At 40.8% G+C, this 17,871-nt stretch overlaps 1 protein-coding gene across 7 annotated transcripts in view; it reads left to right on the top strand.

Moving 5' to 3' along the window:
- The window catches only part of Fhod3 (formin homology 2 domain containing 3), a 430,675-nt gene extending 413,868 nt beyond the window's left edge, over window positions 1-16,807 (top strand). For 3 of the 7 annotated variants that reach the window (XM_070029310.1, XM_070029307.1, XM_070029304.1), the window contains 3 exons: window positions 366-537; window positions 3,315-3,476; window positions 16,003-16,805. In XM_070029310.1, the coding sequence (XP_069885411.1) occupies window positions 366-537; window positions 3,315-3,476; window positions 16,003-16,085 (417 nt within the window). In that variant the 3' untranslated portion in view covers window positions 16,086-16,805. Of the gene's footprint in view, window positions 1-365; window positions 538-2,209; window positions 2,234-3,314; window positions 3,477-16,002 lie in introns of all 7 variants that reach the window. The other 4 variants (XM_070029306.1, XM_070029303.1, XM_070029308.1 and 1 more) reach the window with 3 other exon arrangements.
- The last annotated feature ends 1,064 nt before the right edge of the window (window positions 16,808-17,871 follow it).

Genomic DNA, 17,871 nt, shown 5'->3' with positions numbered 1-17,871 from the left:
GCTCTAATTTCTGGACCTCAGTTTGAGGCTCAGGAACTCTGTCCTCAGAGTTGCAATCTGTCACCTCTAGTGGACACCCAATGGGGAATCTGAACCTCTAAGAGAGAGACCCATGCCAGTAGACGGTTGATGGAGTTCCTTCTGGGGTAGTGACTATTGTTTTGACAGTAGATCTGTGTACAGTTCTTTTGTCACCAGTCAATAACCTCATTAATTGTCAGAACGTATGGATGTACAGAATGTATGCAAACCAAACAAATACACAAAAGGGAAAGTTTTCCATAGCTGAAAATTTCCTAAGGTTGAGTTGCCTCTGGGAGATCAAATCTCCCTCATGTGCTTATTAACTTCCTTTGGTTTTGCAGTCTGGCAAATTCTCTGGCAATTCTCCGGTGCCCCCAAGCCAGCCGCAGGGTCTGAGCTATGCTGAAGATGCAGCTGAACATGAGAACATGAAGGCTGTGCTGAAAACCTCGTCCCCGGCTGTGGAGGATGCCACCCCTGTGCTTGTCCGCACTCGCAGCCGAGCAAGCCGAGGTAACTCCTGTGCAGGGCTCCTCTTCTCCTTTGGTCACTCAGGGGAGCGGGTCATCCAGTGAACCCATCATAGGGTGCAGGATATTGTCCTCAGTGAATGACTGTGATGCATTAGTAACTCTCCCTAGCTACCTTTCACTAGCTACCTTCAATAGCTTCAACTCAAAGAACACAACACTCCCCAAACAACCCTGCCTACTTTCTTCCTTTCTTCTCTCCCTACTCACTCCTTCCTTCCCTCTTTCTGTCCCCATTTCTTCCTTTTCTTCTTCTTTGTTTGTGTGTGTGTGTGTGTCTGTGTGTGTGTGGTACTAAGGAATGAAATCAGAGCCTTACATTGGCTAGTTAAGTGCTCTACCTTTTGAGCCACACTCTCCAGTCCTTTTGCTTTTAGTGCAGTTTTTTAGCTAGGATCTTCTCTTAACTTTGCCCAGCTGGTCTCAGACCAATGTCTGAGCTCCGAGTGGCTGGGATTAAAGGTATATACCACTACTTGTGGCCTGTAGAAGGATTTCTTATTGTGAGTGAATTCTCATAGGCCCATGTTTGTAGATACAAATGTGGATATAGATATATTGCACCTTGTTCTATTTATTTGTCTCCTCTGTGGCTGCTTTACCCTCCAGTGACATAGTTGGCCAATTATGATAGAATTTATAGTTGACAGAGCCTAAAAAAATTACTTCACAAAAAAAGTTGGCCAACTCCAGCACTGGCATACACAGACATACACACATACAAAGCCAGTGTTCCAAGAGAGTTTAAATGAAAGAAAGGAAGAAAATGAGATGAGTTAGAAGCTGAAGAGAAATAGTATCATTAGATGCTGAGGGGTAGAGACAATCAGTCTAGAAAAAAAGCATAAAATATGAATGTAATTATTTTATGAGTAAAATAAAATAGCTTTGTAGTATTATAATATACAGAGAATGAAATTACTTACCCCTTTAGGTACCAAGAGGCCTGACATATCCTTGGTGTGAGTCTCCCTCTACCTCCCAGCTCTTTTAGGCTTTGGGAGTAGGCTCAGCATGGCCTTAGAACTGGCATGTGGTGATGCTAGCTATCAGATCTCAGTGGATGCAAGGCAAGAAGGTGGCAAGTTCTAGGGCAGCTCAAGAAAAGTTAGCAAAACCCAGTCTTAAAAACCAAAGATGTGTTGTATTCATAAACTGATTTGTTATATGGCACCTCCTTTGTGCAACTACTTAAAGATGATTATAAATTTTAAAATATGTGAAGAATAAGTACAAAAGGACTAGGGGATATAACTCAAGTAGGTTCTTTGATTCAATTCCTAGTACTACAAAATATAAAATCACAAAATAAAAGTGAGAACTTACGAATTAAACAGATTTTGAACTTATAAACAATCATATAGCCATTCTTGAACTACAGAATAAAATTTGCAATAAGGGCCTTAGTAGATAGATTTGATAGCAGATTTTTTTCTAGCAAAATATGAATTTCAAGATTAATAGAAAATTATAAAGTAAAGCATAATGAGAAAAAAAATGGGAAAAGTATATATATTTACATACAGACATACATATTCACATATATTCACAATCATAGATTTCACAAGGATGTTGATATGTTCCAAAGGAATGGCTCTGGGTATATTAAATTAATTTCTTTTTTTTCTTTTTTTTATTGTGAAAATACCGTACAGAGTGGTTACAATTACATGAGCAAGGTAATGAGTACATTTCTTATCAAGCATTGTTGCCTCCTCCTTTGTTTCCCCTTCCCATCCCTTCCCATATCCCCACCTACCCACGTTCCCCCCCCCTCCTGCCCCCCCCCCGCCCCCGCCTGCGCCAAAGTTGTAAAGTTCGTTTTTCGACATAACGTCTGGTACATGTCATTGTTGCAATGGGCCCACCTGTATCCCTATTTAAACAATTTGTTTTTTCCCTTCCCCTCCCCAAATTATACCAACATCAAATACAGTGAAAACAGGGGTTATACTGTGTGGGTGGGACATACAAAGCAACAAAGAAATCATCTTATAAATATGTTAGAAACAATAGCAAGAAAGAAAAACCATTGAGTCCTTATCCTGGGGTTTAAATTAATTTCTAATTGATACTACCTGGGAACTCCTGATTTGGTAGTTGTTTCTTTTTGTTTGTCTAAAGTGAATACTTTTGATGCCAGATTTGGTCCACATTAACAGTTATTTATAAATGTATTTTTTCTCATCAAGAAGCAGGTGATTATTCCAAAGGAAAAAAAATCATGTCAATTTCTTCATTTGATGGGTGGACAGGGCAATCCTAATACATTTTAAAAATTACTAGATAATCTCAAATCTCTGGATTTCTGTTTAACCTTTGAGAAGTTAGTACTAGTTGACATTTGGGATATCCCACCAATAATAGAAAGCTGACTCATTAACCCTTAGTGGGTCTCTACCAGTACCGGAAGTACATAGTAGGGTATGGCCACAGATCATCTGTTCTTGGTATTTACAGGACCTGCCAGGTAAATACAACATACACAATGGAGAGGATAACATAATGAGATAAGAACACAGTTGTAGAACAGGACAGGATGACCAAAATGCTCCAGTACAGGTTTGTGTAGAGCATTTGGGTGGTAGCAGCCAGAGGTGGGGACATGTTAGCACCCTGGTTATGTTAACTGTGAAACTCTCCCTTTTGCTAGAATCCACAGCTGGCAGATCTCAGCTATTTAGAAGAAAAATGGTGTGTATTTTTATGTTGGGATTTTTCACTATGTCTTTTATACCATCTGGTTGTTAAACTTCTCAGGATCTACTAGTTCGTGGACTATGGGAACTGATGACTCACCTAATGTCACCGATGATGCAGCTGATGAGATCATGGACCGAATTGTCAAGTCGGCCACCCAAGTGCCCAGTCAGCGAGTGGTGCCGAGGGAGAGGAAGCGATCTCGGGCCAACCGCAAATCTCGTGAGTGCATTTGGGGCTGGGTGAGAGAGGTACCTCCCTTTCCATTTGATATAATTTCAGAGAAGACCTACCAGCACTCCTCAAGGGAAGGTTTGAAGTTCATTATCCATGTGGCCCGTTGTGGAGTGAATTGCTGCCCCATCTGTCCATTCTACTTTCTGGGTAGCCAGACCTCTCTCAATACACACATGGCCTCTAGTAAACTCAGAAAGGCCCTTATAGGTCTCTAGTGTGCAGAGATGGGCAGAGGAGACACTGCCAAATGTGCTTCTGCTACTTTGCTTAAAGATTGAATTTGTGCCCTTCATCCAAAACCAAAGGGCCATTTCTTGGGTTGGAGGCAGATTTCTTTGCAACATGTTAAAGGTAAAAATCAGAGCTAGCAACCAGCAGTTGTGATGCTTAAAATATTTAATGTTAACTCAGGCTGATCAGCATTTTAGCCTCTTGAAACTAGCTGTTCAAGGTCATCAGTTAACCAGAGGATCCAACAAAGTCAAAGTGACTAGTGTATCCCTTTAAGTCTAAGCCTGCTGCCTGCTCCTACCCCCTGAACTGACAGGTATGATGTTACCTCTGTTGGCACTGTGCCAATTCTGGCAGGAGCCTCTCTCTGGAGAAACAGGGTCTCTGTGGATCCTTTGGCATCTGCTTGCATTAGCTATGGCTCTTAGTGTTTGGGAGAACCCCCTGATTTTGGTGGGTTACTGGGTCATGCAAGAGATAGCTTCAACTTCCACTGACTTGGCCTATAACAGCAAAGGATTACAAGGGAAGGAAAAAAGGAATGTGGTTGCCTCTCTTTACTTTGTCTCTCAGATAGACAGTAACCTCAGAGAGGCACAGAATTTCAGTAAGAACTCAAATGCAGGGCACTTTCTGTTTATTCCACCTGTGAGATTTTCAGAGGAGGAAGCATGGACTGCAGTGTCTGACTTTGTTTTACTTGATGCATTGCCATGCTTGTTACTAGGGTAGAGAATACTACAACACATTCCTGCAGCCTGATGAACCTTTCTCCTTATACAGGATCTCCTTTTGACTCTGATGGAAGTTTTGCTCAGGAAAAAGAATACCCTGGGGGTGAGCGTAGCATGGCAGGGAGGTCAGTTCTCATTAAGATGAGTGAGTTGAGTTTCTGACAAGCTCCTCTGGGAAGTTGATGCTTCTGGTCTTTGCAACTTATCTGAGTGACAAGACTCTAGAGCTATGGTTCTCAACTTTGGATTCACACTAGAATAGTCTGTAGAGATTTTTTTTAAACCCACATATATTGGCTGAAGCTATGAATTCATAACCTCATGGGTAGAGGTCAAGGTCTGGGCCCTCATTCCTTTGGGGAATTAGTGTCACTGAAAGGTAGGATCTCTCTCCACTGTTTGGCTTACCCTCTGCCCTTGTAATCCTGCCACTTTTGAATAGAAAACTTCCATTCAAGCACCTTAACTTTTTACACTTTCAAGATTGTCTTTGTGGGCACACATATTGGCATATGTTTTGAATATCAATGCAGGAGACTTTGTTTCAAATGAAAAATTAGAATGTGTGTGGTTTCTAACACCTAGGGAAGCCTATCTAAGAAATCTTAGTTTTTAAAATGTAACTTGAAAGAGGCTTTCCTTAGATGATCAGTGGTTTGCCCTCAGTAACTATTGCCCTCTTATCTGTTACTTCAGTAAACTGGTAATCATCCAGGCACTGCTGGCTCATGCCTGAAATCCTGCTACTCAAAAGACTGAGATCTGAGGGTTGCAGTTCAAAGCCAGCCCAAACAGGAAATTCCATGAGACTCTAATCTCCAGTTTACCACCAAGAAGCCAGAAGTGGTGCTGTGGCTCAAGTGGTAGAGAGCCAACTTTGAGCGAAATAGCTAACGGAGCTCTCAAGACCCTGAGTTCAAGCTGATGTACCAGCACAAAAATAATAAATCAATAAGATAAACTGGTAACCAAGTGAGAGGAGCCTTGCACCTGCTAACTCCTGGTTACTCTCCTACTAACTTCTGTGGTGAACAGCCTCAGTGTCAGATGGCTATCATGGGGAGGAGCTGGGAAGAACTAGCAGGAGATGGAGAAAAAGCTGACAGGGACCCCAGACCAGGAGATCACAGGGGACTGTGGCCCAACCATTCTTTGGAGGCCAAGTGTATGGGTTCCTACAAGTTACTGTGTATGTTTGGTCCCACCCTCTGGTCTAGAAAAAAAAAAACCAGATTCCTAGACCCATAATGTCACTGGGAACAATAACACAGTCATAATTAATTTTCCTCTTCAGTCTGGCAAAAGAGAGACTGTTTTTGTGGTTGACATAAAATAATTTCCTGTGGTATCATTTCCATTCCAATCTTATGCAAAACAGCCGTATATTCTTTTTATTTAGCCAAACACATTTTTTCCCGTGACACAGTTACTATAACAAATACAGTCCCGCACGCATGTAAGTATTTATCTGTAACGAGTTTAATTTATTAGTTAGTAATGGCCCTATCAGCAGAAATTTAAGACAGGGGATATTAGACTTTGATTTCCATTTTCAAAAGATGATAAACTCCAGCTTTTCACAAGAAGTTAAAGTAATAAGGGGTTGGGTGAGGGGAAGAAACAATTTACAAAATCAAAGTGAAGTTTAGAGCTTTGGGCCTCAACATAAACAATGTTGTGTTTGATTTGATTCTTTAATGGTGCCAATGAGGCAAGTAGATAATGAATAGCCAACATATTTGGTCTATAACTCATTTGGCTGAAGACAATTACAGTCCAGCGAGTCCTATAGTAAGGAAATGAAATAGAATCCATCTTACAATCTGGAAATCAATGGTCCTTAGGCCATTCAAAGGTCCCCAAGAGAATGTCTGCTTCTACATGTTATGCTGGTGATGAGGCCTTTTCTTGTCAGGTGTCCTACTGCCCCCTGACATTTTGGAGCATGCCAAGGGAGCATCCATTTTCAGGGTCTCATGGCTGTTTTGCTGCTTTTCCAGCTAGTTTCAGTCAGTGTCTCATTAAGTAAAATGTTCCAAATTTGAGAAGCCTGGGACCTGGTCATTCCAGCTCACCCCATGTGCTCCCCCAGATTCCAGCCAGTCAAGGTTCTCGGGTCAGTTGGTGGCTCTGACACAGGGAGAGCATTCTTTGAGCTCTCAGATTCTTTTTCTCTTATTTTGGCTTCTTTTTTCATCATTTTGGAGCATATGTTTTGTCCTAGGGCTGATTGCCCTCTCACGTTTCCTGGATATGGGCCTTGCCTAGAACATGCTGAAGTTTAATGGTGTTGGAGGATCTTTCCTAGTGTGCTGATACAGGACTAACTGGGATAGGGGGAGAGGAGAAGATGCCCAGCCCTGTCCTTCCTGTCCTTTCCATTCTTAGACTCATCTTTGGAAGAAGATGTGCCTAGCTGACTGCCTGCATATTGCCATGTATTCACCTTGTCAAAGAACAGAGTCAGGGATGAGAGACTTATAGACTTCCTTTCTCTCTCCAGTGGAGCCCAGGCTTACTAAGGTTGAGAGAGAGACTGGGGAAAACTTTTTGAGTTTTCTTTTTGAAGGAGGGAGATGTTTTATGCCCCCCATCGGTGATGTGAGCATGGAGTTTGGGCCTCTCTAAAGATGTCATCACTCTGACAGGTCCCATATACAGCTGAGACTGGGTTGGTCTCCCATCTGAGAATAGTTGCCCAATGAGAAGGTTCGAGTGGCTGGGGAAAGGAGTGAAGGGTTTTGATTGTGCACTGTGGTTCCTACCCCTTCATACGGTGACAACCTCCTCATCGTGTATGTTGTTGTGAGTGTGGACATTCTCTGGAAGGACATAATACATAATTCACCTTTGTTTGATACAGCTAAAATCCTTTTCAATGAGAGATGTAATCATGTTATCTGTTAAGTATTTCCTGGAGACATAATGAATCTTAAAACTATTGAATCTATTTTAGAGAAAATAGGAGCCATGTCTCACAAAATATTGGATTCAGTCCTGGACCTGATCCATATACAACATAATTCATTTATCTTCAGTTTTCCAAAGTGTCACTTGAAAATATCCAAAGCTTTCACCCTCCCCCACTAATCCTATTAAGAGAATTTCCTGCATTATATTTAAATAGTTTTTCCTTACATACCCTAAGCCAATTCCACATTCTCTTATAGAGCAAGTTAATAGTGGCAATAGGCCCGGAACCCTTAAACTTAGTGCTTTTGGAACAAAATAAGACCGTTAAAAGACCAGTTTCTCAATCAAGCTCTCCTTCTCAACGATATTGTCATTTGTATTTAGTTAGCACTTAATGATTTCTAGAGCTTATTAGAGATGGACTGATCCCTCCTCCAACGACTGCTGAATGCACCTAGCCATGAGCACTGGACATGGGACAGATGAGTAGAACAATTCAAGACAGAATCAAAGGCCTCCTCCATGAGCCCAGATGGAGGGGCACTGCATTTTAGAGAGCAGGGCTAGGCCAGAGGCAGTTCCAATGTGATAACAAGTCAGGAACTCGGGCTCAGGTGAAAGCCTCAAGGATAGAAAGAGGGACATAGTAAAAATTTGACATTTCACCTCATAGGAGAGCTCACTGTTCGTTTGGTTTTCAGATGAATCTCTCTTCCAACTGGGAAACTGGCACACTGGAAAAGTGAGTTGGCCTTCCACTTCTCCACCATGTCTGTTTGTATGCCAGACACCCATTTGGCCCAGAGGACAGGTTTAGGAGAGAAGAGCAATGAAAAGAGGAATCTGAGAATCTGTCCTGCATGCCTCCAAGAGCTATTCTGAGGTCACAAAAAGAGAGTTCCTGCAGGAGATGTTACAGTAATTTGTTGTCCTTTCTGCCAAGTTCAAATGAAATCCATTTCTGTGTTTAGAAAGTTGCACACATATCGAACAGAAAGGGAGACACCATCCTATATAGATCATTTATTCTTACTGAGCCTCAGTCTTCAATGCAATGTGACAGATCCTAGAATGCTGGTGAGGAGAGTCTTGTCCAAGGGCAGGATGTGAGGAGGGAGTTGAAGCTGTATGCCAGTGATCAGGGGCTCCTTAACAGTCACTCTGATACCTCATCCACTTCCCTCCCCATCTACCACTGTCCTTCATCCTAGCTCACTATGGGCAAACCAGACCTGTCTTCTGTGATGGGCTTTATACCTGTGTGTGTACAAGAAACTGAGTTGTCAGTGGAGTTCTTCTCTATTATGGTGACATTCAGGTAGGGAAATGACGAGTTATACTTCACCCAAAAGAGGGGGAGGACTCTCTGTCCTTCCAAGGACTTGACATACTACTGAGTCTATTTTAATAAAAATAGACCACTGAGCTATTTTAATAAAAATTACACATTGACTTCCCAAATTTATTTAAGTTCTCTGAAAAGACACTTTTGAGAACTATCTCATTTCAGTCTTCTCAGGCCAAACTCTGACCTTTCACACATGACTTTATGGGAAGCACTTAATACTGTATTTTTGCTGATTGCTTTCTGTTTAATTGCTGCTTAGGGTTCCTATGTGATTTTTCTCAAAATACTAGATTCTAATGTAGTCAGTTACAAGAGGGAAGCATCATTGTAGGGACTGTGCTAATCCAAGGAATCCATAGCCAAGTTGTTGACTATAGAAAGTAGTGCTATGAATATATTTTGTTTTGATTGATTGATAAAAGGGATGGAACTCTGGGGCCTTATGTGTGCTAGGCAAACACGGTACCACTTGATCTATACTCTCAGTCCTTTTGCTTTTAGTAGGTTTATCAGATAGTCTGAAGTTTCACCAAGCCTTACTTCAGATTGTAATCTACGTACTTCCACCTTCCATGTAGCTGGGCTTAAGGCTTGAATCACCATACTTGTGCCTTGCTGTGTTTCTGAGAACTATTTTAGCATGATTGAACTTCATTTAGATTAGTTGGAACACACAGATTTCAACCCTATGGCTACAAAGGTTGTCACCTTTATCTGTGACAGGGTTCCCAACTTTATCTGTCTTATTGAGATGGCAGTGATTTATATCAAGGGACCCAAACCTAGCTGGCTTCTTGATGCCCTGAAGAAAACAAAAATGTAGCATCGTGGGTCTTTCTCCAAGACCCTTGTTCAGTAGGTCTGGGAAAAGTCTAAGAAATTGAGTTTAAGTCAGCCAGATGTGGAAATCTGTTTTTTTTTGTCCTTCCAGTTTTCATTATTTTCGCTTTTTAATCTGTGAGCGATTTAGATTTACAGAAAAGTCACAAAAATATGTAGAATTGTCTTGTATCACTTCACCCAGCTTCCTCTAATGTTAACACCTTGAGTGACCATAGGGTCATTTATCAAAAGTAAGAAATTAGCATTGAGCAATACTGTCTCCTAATAGTCTCCTCTGATCTCCTCAGGTCATTTCATGATCTTGATGCTTCTGAAAAGCATCAAGTTATTTTGTAAGATGTTTATAAATATGGTAAGCATCTTCTTTTAGTGAACAGGGATTTGGTATGAAAAAAGATAGTGAAGACAAGAAAAGGAACTCAGATGGTTAAATAATTGACATTGAACAAAAACAATTAAACTTCCCTACAGGAAGTCTAATGTCAAGTCACTAAGAACTATATAGCTAAATATACTTTCCCTTATTGAAATTCAATGGGCATGGCTAGGCCTCCTGTTTGAACTTGACATAGCAGACAGAACAAGTAGAGTACCAAGGGGCTGGATATGATGGCTCATGCCTGTTATCCTAGCTACTTCAGAGGCAGAGATCCCTGTACAAAGGCCACCCCCAGGCTGGTACAGAACCTTGATATCCCCAATCTTAGTCTACTACCTAGCCACGGATCCCAGCTATTGGCTGAGAATTTTCTTCCCCAAGCTGGCCTTGAGCCATGATCCTCCTTATCTCAGCCTCTCAAATAGGAATACAGGCATGAGGTACTGATGTTTGTCAAGTTTTCCACTTTTCCTCCCTCATGTAAGCAAACTACATGCACTGTTTTGTACCTTGCTGTTCTCATTTAACATATTTTGAAGATGATTATTCCATTATTTGTAGTGCTTATCTTTTACCTTCCCTGGTTTCATGGTATTCTACTCTACAAATGCAATCATTTAACCCATCCACTGTAGTTAGCATCAGAGAATAATGTATACATTCTCATCTAAGTATAACTACACAGGATGAATTCCCAGACATGAAAATCATAGGTTAATGGATATTGATTATTTTGATGATTATTGCCAGTTCTTTTTTATGTGCGTGCTACCAACTTTTACTCCCATCAACAAACAGATGAAGTGTGTTTCCTCACATCTTTTCCATCATTATAAACCTTTTTGGTCATTACAAATATGCTAAATTAAACAGCATGCATTTCTCTTATGGTGAATGAGATTAGGTTGCAAGACTCCATCTCAACCAAAAACAATCTGGGCATGATGGTATGCACCTGTCCTCCCAACTACATGGAAAGTCCAAGTTGGAAGATTGTGATCTGGGCCATCGCAGGGATAAATTTAGACAATAATACAAAAAGAGCTGAAGGCACAGCTCAGGTGATAGAGTGCCTGAATAGCAATTGCCAGGCTCCAAGTTGAGAAATTCAGATCCCAGTACCACAAAAAAAAGACGATTTTGCTACATGGGAGGCAGAGATCAGGAGAATCACTGCTTGAGGCAAAACTGGACAAAAAAAGTTAGCAAAGCCTCATCTCAATTAACAAACCCCAAGTGGTGATACATGCTATACAGTGGAGATAGAAAGATCATGGCCCAGAGCCATCTCCAGACAAAATTATGAGACCCTATCAAAAAATAAAATAAAGCAAAAAGGGCTAGAGGTGTGCTCAAGTAGTAGAGTACTTGAGTAGCAAGTCAGAGGCCCTGAGGTCAATCCCCAGATCTACCAAAAAACGGGGTGTAGTTTTGAATAGCAGCTTGCCAGTTGCCTTTTGTCCACAGATATACAAAAACTGTTTTAAGGCATCTTTAAGTTCTTTATCAGGCTCTATGATCCTGGACGCACGTTTACAGCACACCCAGTATGAAATCTTTATAATATTAAGGATACCACCTATAAGTTATTTCCAAATAGTATTTGACATTGTATGCAACAAAGGAAAACAAACCTGTCAGTAATCTAAAGGTGAAAGAAACAGATTTCTATCATGTGGACATAAAGATCAGTCAACTTTTCCAACTTTTATGAAAGATTATCAGAAAGGGTGAGCCTTAGTAGGGTTCAGCTGTTTCTATAAGAGCTGTGACCCCAACATCCTATTCAAATCCTTTACCTACTGTGTATTTTTGGGCCAGTAATTTGATCTCTTTGAGCTCATATACTGAAAAGAGAACAGTACCCATCTCACAGGTTTCCATAAAGATTAAAAAGCTTATATAAACACTCAGCAAATGACAAATATCACCATCACTTTAACAAAGTTACCTGGGAGTACTTCATAGGATTTAAAACTCCCCTTCATTTCTAAGCTGGTGGGTGGGGGCGATAAAAGAACTCGTTTTTCCCCTGGATCCCTGAACAGGTCTAGGCCACACATTGTCAGGGATGATGCCTCATGTCTGATCTGCCTCTCATCCCCACCATGACCCCCTGTGGTCACCTTGGCATGGTGAGAACTATCACAAGTGACTGGACACAGAAAGGCAGTTAGCCTCAGTAGAGTGACCCACATGTGTATGGAGGAGCTTCAAAGAGACTGGGATCAACCTTTCCAGCCCTTTCTCTATGTAGCAGCATAGGGGCAAGGGTCTGGAGACCAGTCAGGCCTAAGGAGGAAAGATGGAGCCATGAGAAGCCGCTCTATCTGATGGAAGAGTTGTTTCTGTTGCAGGTTTGTATAAATACTTATTCTGCAGCTTCTGTTTTTTTCCTTTCCTCCTTTCTTTCTGGAAGCTTTCTGAATGAGAGCCAGTTTTCTGTCTGGAATGTTCTATTGTCCAGAGCATTTCTCCTCACCCTGATTCCTTATTCAGCCTCTGCTCCCCAACCCAAAACTACTCTAACTTTAGTACTTAGCTTGGGGTAAATACCAAGAACATCATAATAACAAATAGATTGATGAGGCCCTTATTTGCATTGGAATATCCAAAGTGATTTCAGTCCATCACTTTCATTTCTTATGTCCTTCCAAGCGGTAATGTGAATTAACTTTGATTCTTCAATAAAGGAAGGAGTCTATCTTTTTCATAGCACTAATGTCTTTCTAAGAGGTTTTATGGGTATTGTCATGGAAGTCTGCAGACTTTCAGGTAGGATTCCATAAATGCACAGATACTTCGCTATAAATTCTCTTCTGGATCCTAGTTGTTAAGCAATGGGAACTACACTGGCTTTCTGCATAGCAGAGGACCCTTGAGCCCAAGCTGAAAGAGAAAGGGAAGCTCTTAAGTATTAAAGCTGTGCACAGGCACACAGGTGAAGGCACAGTCCCTGAGCAGTCAGGTGGAAAGGCCTATGTGGACCAGTTTATTACCTTTGTTCTGTTCTTCTAGTCTGTTAGATAGACTGGCTTAAGGCCCATATCTATTAGCAGAGTATTACACAGGCTTTAAGGTACCTGGGGCCATATTCAAGTATTTACATGAACTGAATATAACAGTTTTAGGACTAGAGCAATGGTTAATAATGAAGCATCTTTGAACAACTTCATGGGCAAAATGCCCACTAATCTGTGAAGGCTTGTGTAGTCACTCCCTGAACAACATATACTTACATATACATAGATTACGGTCCCCAGACACATGTCATGCACCTTCCATTATTAATGAAATCTGACACACCCTGCTATATAGTGGACTTCTGGCAGTATTTTGTATATTGGTGAAGAGGCCTTAGCAGGCCTTCCTTACTGAGAATAAGAGATTCTTTAAAATCTTATTTTATACTATTGTTATAAAAATTAAACAGGGTGGACCTTACAGCTATTAAAAGTTATCTTTCTATTATACTTTATAGATTTAAAAGAGCATAAGGAAATATTACAAGCTAGTATTTGCTGCTCCATAGAAAGAATTCCATTACTCAATTAAATGCAGTCTGCCTCTAGCCAAGACTCTAGAGCCAAAGATTTTGTCTGGTTGAGTTAGACACTCAGTCGGAGTCCAAGGCAAGGGGTGACAGGAAGGTGAGCTAGCCAAGAAGAACTGCTAATAGATTGGTCTGAGGCCCAAAGCTAGGCCTAGAAATACAGAAGAGTAGAGTAGCATGGCTTGAGGATACCTCTCATGCCAGTTCCATGTATCTCCTGAAAAAAATGCATAGTTAAGTCTGAGTATTTCATGGATGTTTTCATTCTTTGAGTTTAAAAGTTGATGACATAGTAGGTAGATAAGATGTTGGCCCCATACTTTTTGCATTTCTATAACAAAATATCTGACATAACTCAAGGGAGGAAAGATTTGAATCATAGTTACAGAGGGCTCAGCTCATGGTTGCTTGGTCTGATTCACGTGGGCAGAATATCATGGTGGTGGGAATGTGTGCTGAAAGTTTCTTCATAGTAGACAGGAAGCAGAGATAGATATGAAGGGGCCAGGGACAATATATGACCAAAGATCCACCCAGTGACTTATTTATCCAGCTAGGTCCCACCTCCTAAAGTTACCAGAACCTCCCCCAAATATCAAAATTAGCAAGAGACCTATCCTTTACCACATGAACTTGTGCAGAACATTTCCTAGGGAAGTCATAACTGCCCCTATTCAAAGTGCTGATTTCTGGGAAAGAAGCTGTTTATTAATAGATGTTAGTCTGTCACTTTGTCATGAACTTAGATCTTTTAGATCTTTTGCTATAAGCTAAATTTGCTTTGGTTCAAGGGTTGATGGGAAAGAATAGATTGTTGGGTGTGGCTTACAATTCTGTGAGGTGAGGCCTTGACCACCCAGGAGAGAGTAAGGGAGATTGGATTGGGTAAGAGAAATGGAAGGACAGGAAGGATGACCTTTTCTCAATGCTTTGATAAAGACCTGTCCTGAACATCTCAAGAACTTACTGATTTGGGATTATGGAAAGTAGATCCATGATAAACATCTTTTGATGATAAAATAAATACTCCAAACTCTATTTTTCAAGAAAATATACAATAGGCCAAATAAAATTTTTAATTAAGGGAAATATGATTAGTTAATTTCTCGAACATAAGGGGAAAGGCAGCTGCTTCCTCATTTATCCTTATTCAGTCTTTATTTTGACATAAAATTGATCAATACCAAACAGTTGGGGGAAAAACGTATTTCCAAGCTAAACACCAGCCAATAGCTCTGCACTCACTAATTAAAAACAAACATCCTTTCAGTTTCCAGTAATGACTCCTAATGAAGGCAGTGTGCCAGTCACTGACCTTATGTGTGTTTTCTTTTTAATTTAATTTTATTGTCAGGGTGATGTACAGAGGGGTTACAGTTACATATGTATAGTAGTGAGTACCATACACATACATAGTGGCGAACATTGTTATACCCTCCCTTGTTTTTCTCCTACTTTCCCTCACGTTAAGTAAGCCAAACCCATAGAAAGACTCCATCCATGGTTTTCCTCATTTGTAATAATTAGTATGTCTAGGATGATCCTAGAATAGGATCACAATAGCTCAATAGCTATGTACATACGACCATATAAGATGATGCTAAGCTAAATGAACTCCAAGATATGGAAACGAGGTTTTTCCTTTGTTGTTGTTTTTAATGTACTATGTGAAGTCATTTCTTTTTTCTCTCATTCTTTTTTCCCCTATGGTTTATCCCATTTTATTTGGTACCCTGTATATTGTATATACATTTACCTTGTGTGTTTTATAGAGAATATCTGCCTAAGAGTTTGGTAGTTTTCTCCTTGCCACCCATGATGAATCATTGATTATTTTAATCATTGTCCCTAAGGGCCCTTTAATGAGGTGAGACAGAAACTCCCATAATGGTTTTTGACTTTTTTTCCCTTGCTCTAGGCTCTGCTAACACTTATCATTGCAGAGATACCAAATTCTGGGTCATGTCCCTATCTATCATTGATCAGCCCATAGATTCGTTGGATTATTGGGTCTTGTAGGACCCTCTCACTATGCATTAGTTATTTGCCTCATTTGGGTCATCAGCAATTGGTTTTCCTATGCCCTAATAACTTTTCCAGCTGATACTCCTACTCTGATATGTTAGTCAGAAGTTGAGGTCTCCATATGCCATCTGCACTGCTGCAGTTTGCATCCAGTTCTCAGAAACTCTCCCCTACAAGGCTTTCTACTTTCAGGACAGCACCATCAGATCAGCCTGCTGTATCTCCCTAATTTTTTTTAACTCTGGCAGACTGATAGCCAGGACATTTCAGCAAGAGCAGGAAGGGACAGTGTCCTTGAGATTCCATGGAGGTAGGTCTTGGGGAAAAGGGGGAACTGGTAGCTTGATGATTATAAGCCTTCTGCTAATACCTCCTCTCTCTCTCCTCTCCCCATATCTCTCTCCGCTCCCTCTTTCTCTCCTCTCCCTCCCTCTCTCCTCTCCCTCCCTCTCTCTTCTTTCTCTCACATGGCGGTATTACTGTAGTAAGAAGAACCCTCAAGAATGGTCTGACTCCAGAAGAAGCCAGAGCCCTGGGCCTGGTCAGCACCTCTGAGATGCAACTATGACTCTTCAGTGTGCTAGACAGAGGACCATCCACTTAGCAGTGGGGAGTACATTTCTAGGTGTCACCACGTGGCTTGTGTTGCCTGCTCTACATTGGCATGGATCTCCAGGAATCTCTCCTTCCTATCCACTTTTCATCATGTCAGCTGTGTTTCTTTTGTTTTCTTGATACCTGGTTTATTAATTCTGAAGTGGGACACCTTTTCTGGGAAGGAACAGCCCTTTTCAGGAACAAATCACTTCTGTCACAGTTGTTATGAGAATATGAGGCAATTTGTTTAGATTCACAGACTGGATCTCCATAACACCAAAACATCCAGATGTACACTCCAACCTTGTACACAAAAGAAGGCACAGCTTGTTTACAAGTTCTGGATTTTCGATGTACTAAATGTTTATACAAATTCATAAATGTACACCATGTTTCAAATACTAAATAAAGAGTTTAATGTCACAATGAGAAATGTTTATTCTCTTAGGCATAGGACCTGGAAGAACTATGTAGGCTCACATCCTTCCAAATCAGCAAGGCCTCTTCATCTCCTCAGAAGGACCTTGACTTGGAATGATCTTTAGTTCCTTTGGATTATATTTTGTTGATACAGTGATACAGTGAATAGGGCCAGCAATGTGTTCTATGACACTCCTGATTTAATTAAGCACCTGTGTTTGCTGTAGGACACCTTATCTACTTATTAACTAATATATATTTCTTGACCCAGAGGTTTGTTGTGATACCGAAATGTTATAATTAGCTTTAACTCATAAGAAAGGTTAGCTTTTCACAGACCTGATGTCTTCTGTCACTCACTTTCTTGCCTTTCATGTAAAAAAATCTATCTTCCAAAAAATACACTAAATTACTATAAAACAAAGTACAGATTCAATACTTTGTCTACAGAAAGAGCACTTCTGGATCATACATTTAATACTTGGCTCTCATGTACACAGGATGAGAAACTACAGTGGCTAGAGAGGTCGGCATTGTGAATATCAGGGTTCTCAACAATTGCAGTTTTGATGAGGGCTCAATGGGCCCAAAGAGGATTCTGGGGGGGGGGGACCTTCACACAAAGAAGCCTCTTAGCCCAAGGCAACAAGGTTCCTCATCAAAAAATCTCTGCTTCCAAAATCAAGGAAAAGAATCATAGTAGAAAGTGCTTTAGGAGGGTAGAAAATCATTCTTTCTGTGCCTCTGCCTCTAGGGTTGTGATTTATAGTGTGTAATAGTTCCTATACAATACAGAGCAAAGATAATCACAATCCAGGCTCCTGCAACTGTGTTTGCTCCTTTTGGTCAGCACTCTTTCAAGAAGGCATTTGTGAAATGATACCTGATGGATGTGAGCACCCCAGGAGGGCCTGAAACTATAAAAGGTCTGTTTGTAGATTACCATTCCTTCCCCCCACTGAAAGCATCATTTAGGGTATTAATATTCATTTCCCTTATGGTTCTAACATGCAATATTCCACACATGGTTCAGTGGTTTGTTAGGGCATTGCCTTGGTGCCTTGACACTGAATATAGACATGAAATGTGTGCATCATATAAGATAATGACTTACAAACTATGAGAAGCTGCTCCTGTGCCTGTCTTCCTCCCCCCACCCCCCACCAGTTTAGTGAACAAATACAGTGATGCCCTCTGGTGGCTGAGAGTTGTTTCTTGAGAATAAAAAGTTGAATGTAGGACGAAGTGACCAGAATAAATCTATGCTTATTAGTTTTAGCAAGCAAAACCTTAGAAGAATCATAGTTAATTTCTTGCTCACAGCTAAGTAAGAAAAG

The sequence above is a fragment of the Dipodomys merriami genome, unplaced genomic scaffold (assembly GCF_024711535.1).
Source record: "Dipodomys merriami isolate MVZ:Mamm:240054 unplaced genomic scaffold, mDipMer1.0.p SCAF_2, whole genome shotgun sequence".
Classification (NCBI taxonomy): domain Eukaryota; kingdom Metazoa; phylum Chordata; class Mammalia; order Rodentia; family Heteromyidae; genus Dipodomys; species Dipodomys merriami.
Note: the sequence above shows the minus strand (reverse complement) of the source record. Positions and strands in the feature narration are given on the sequence as shown.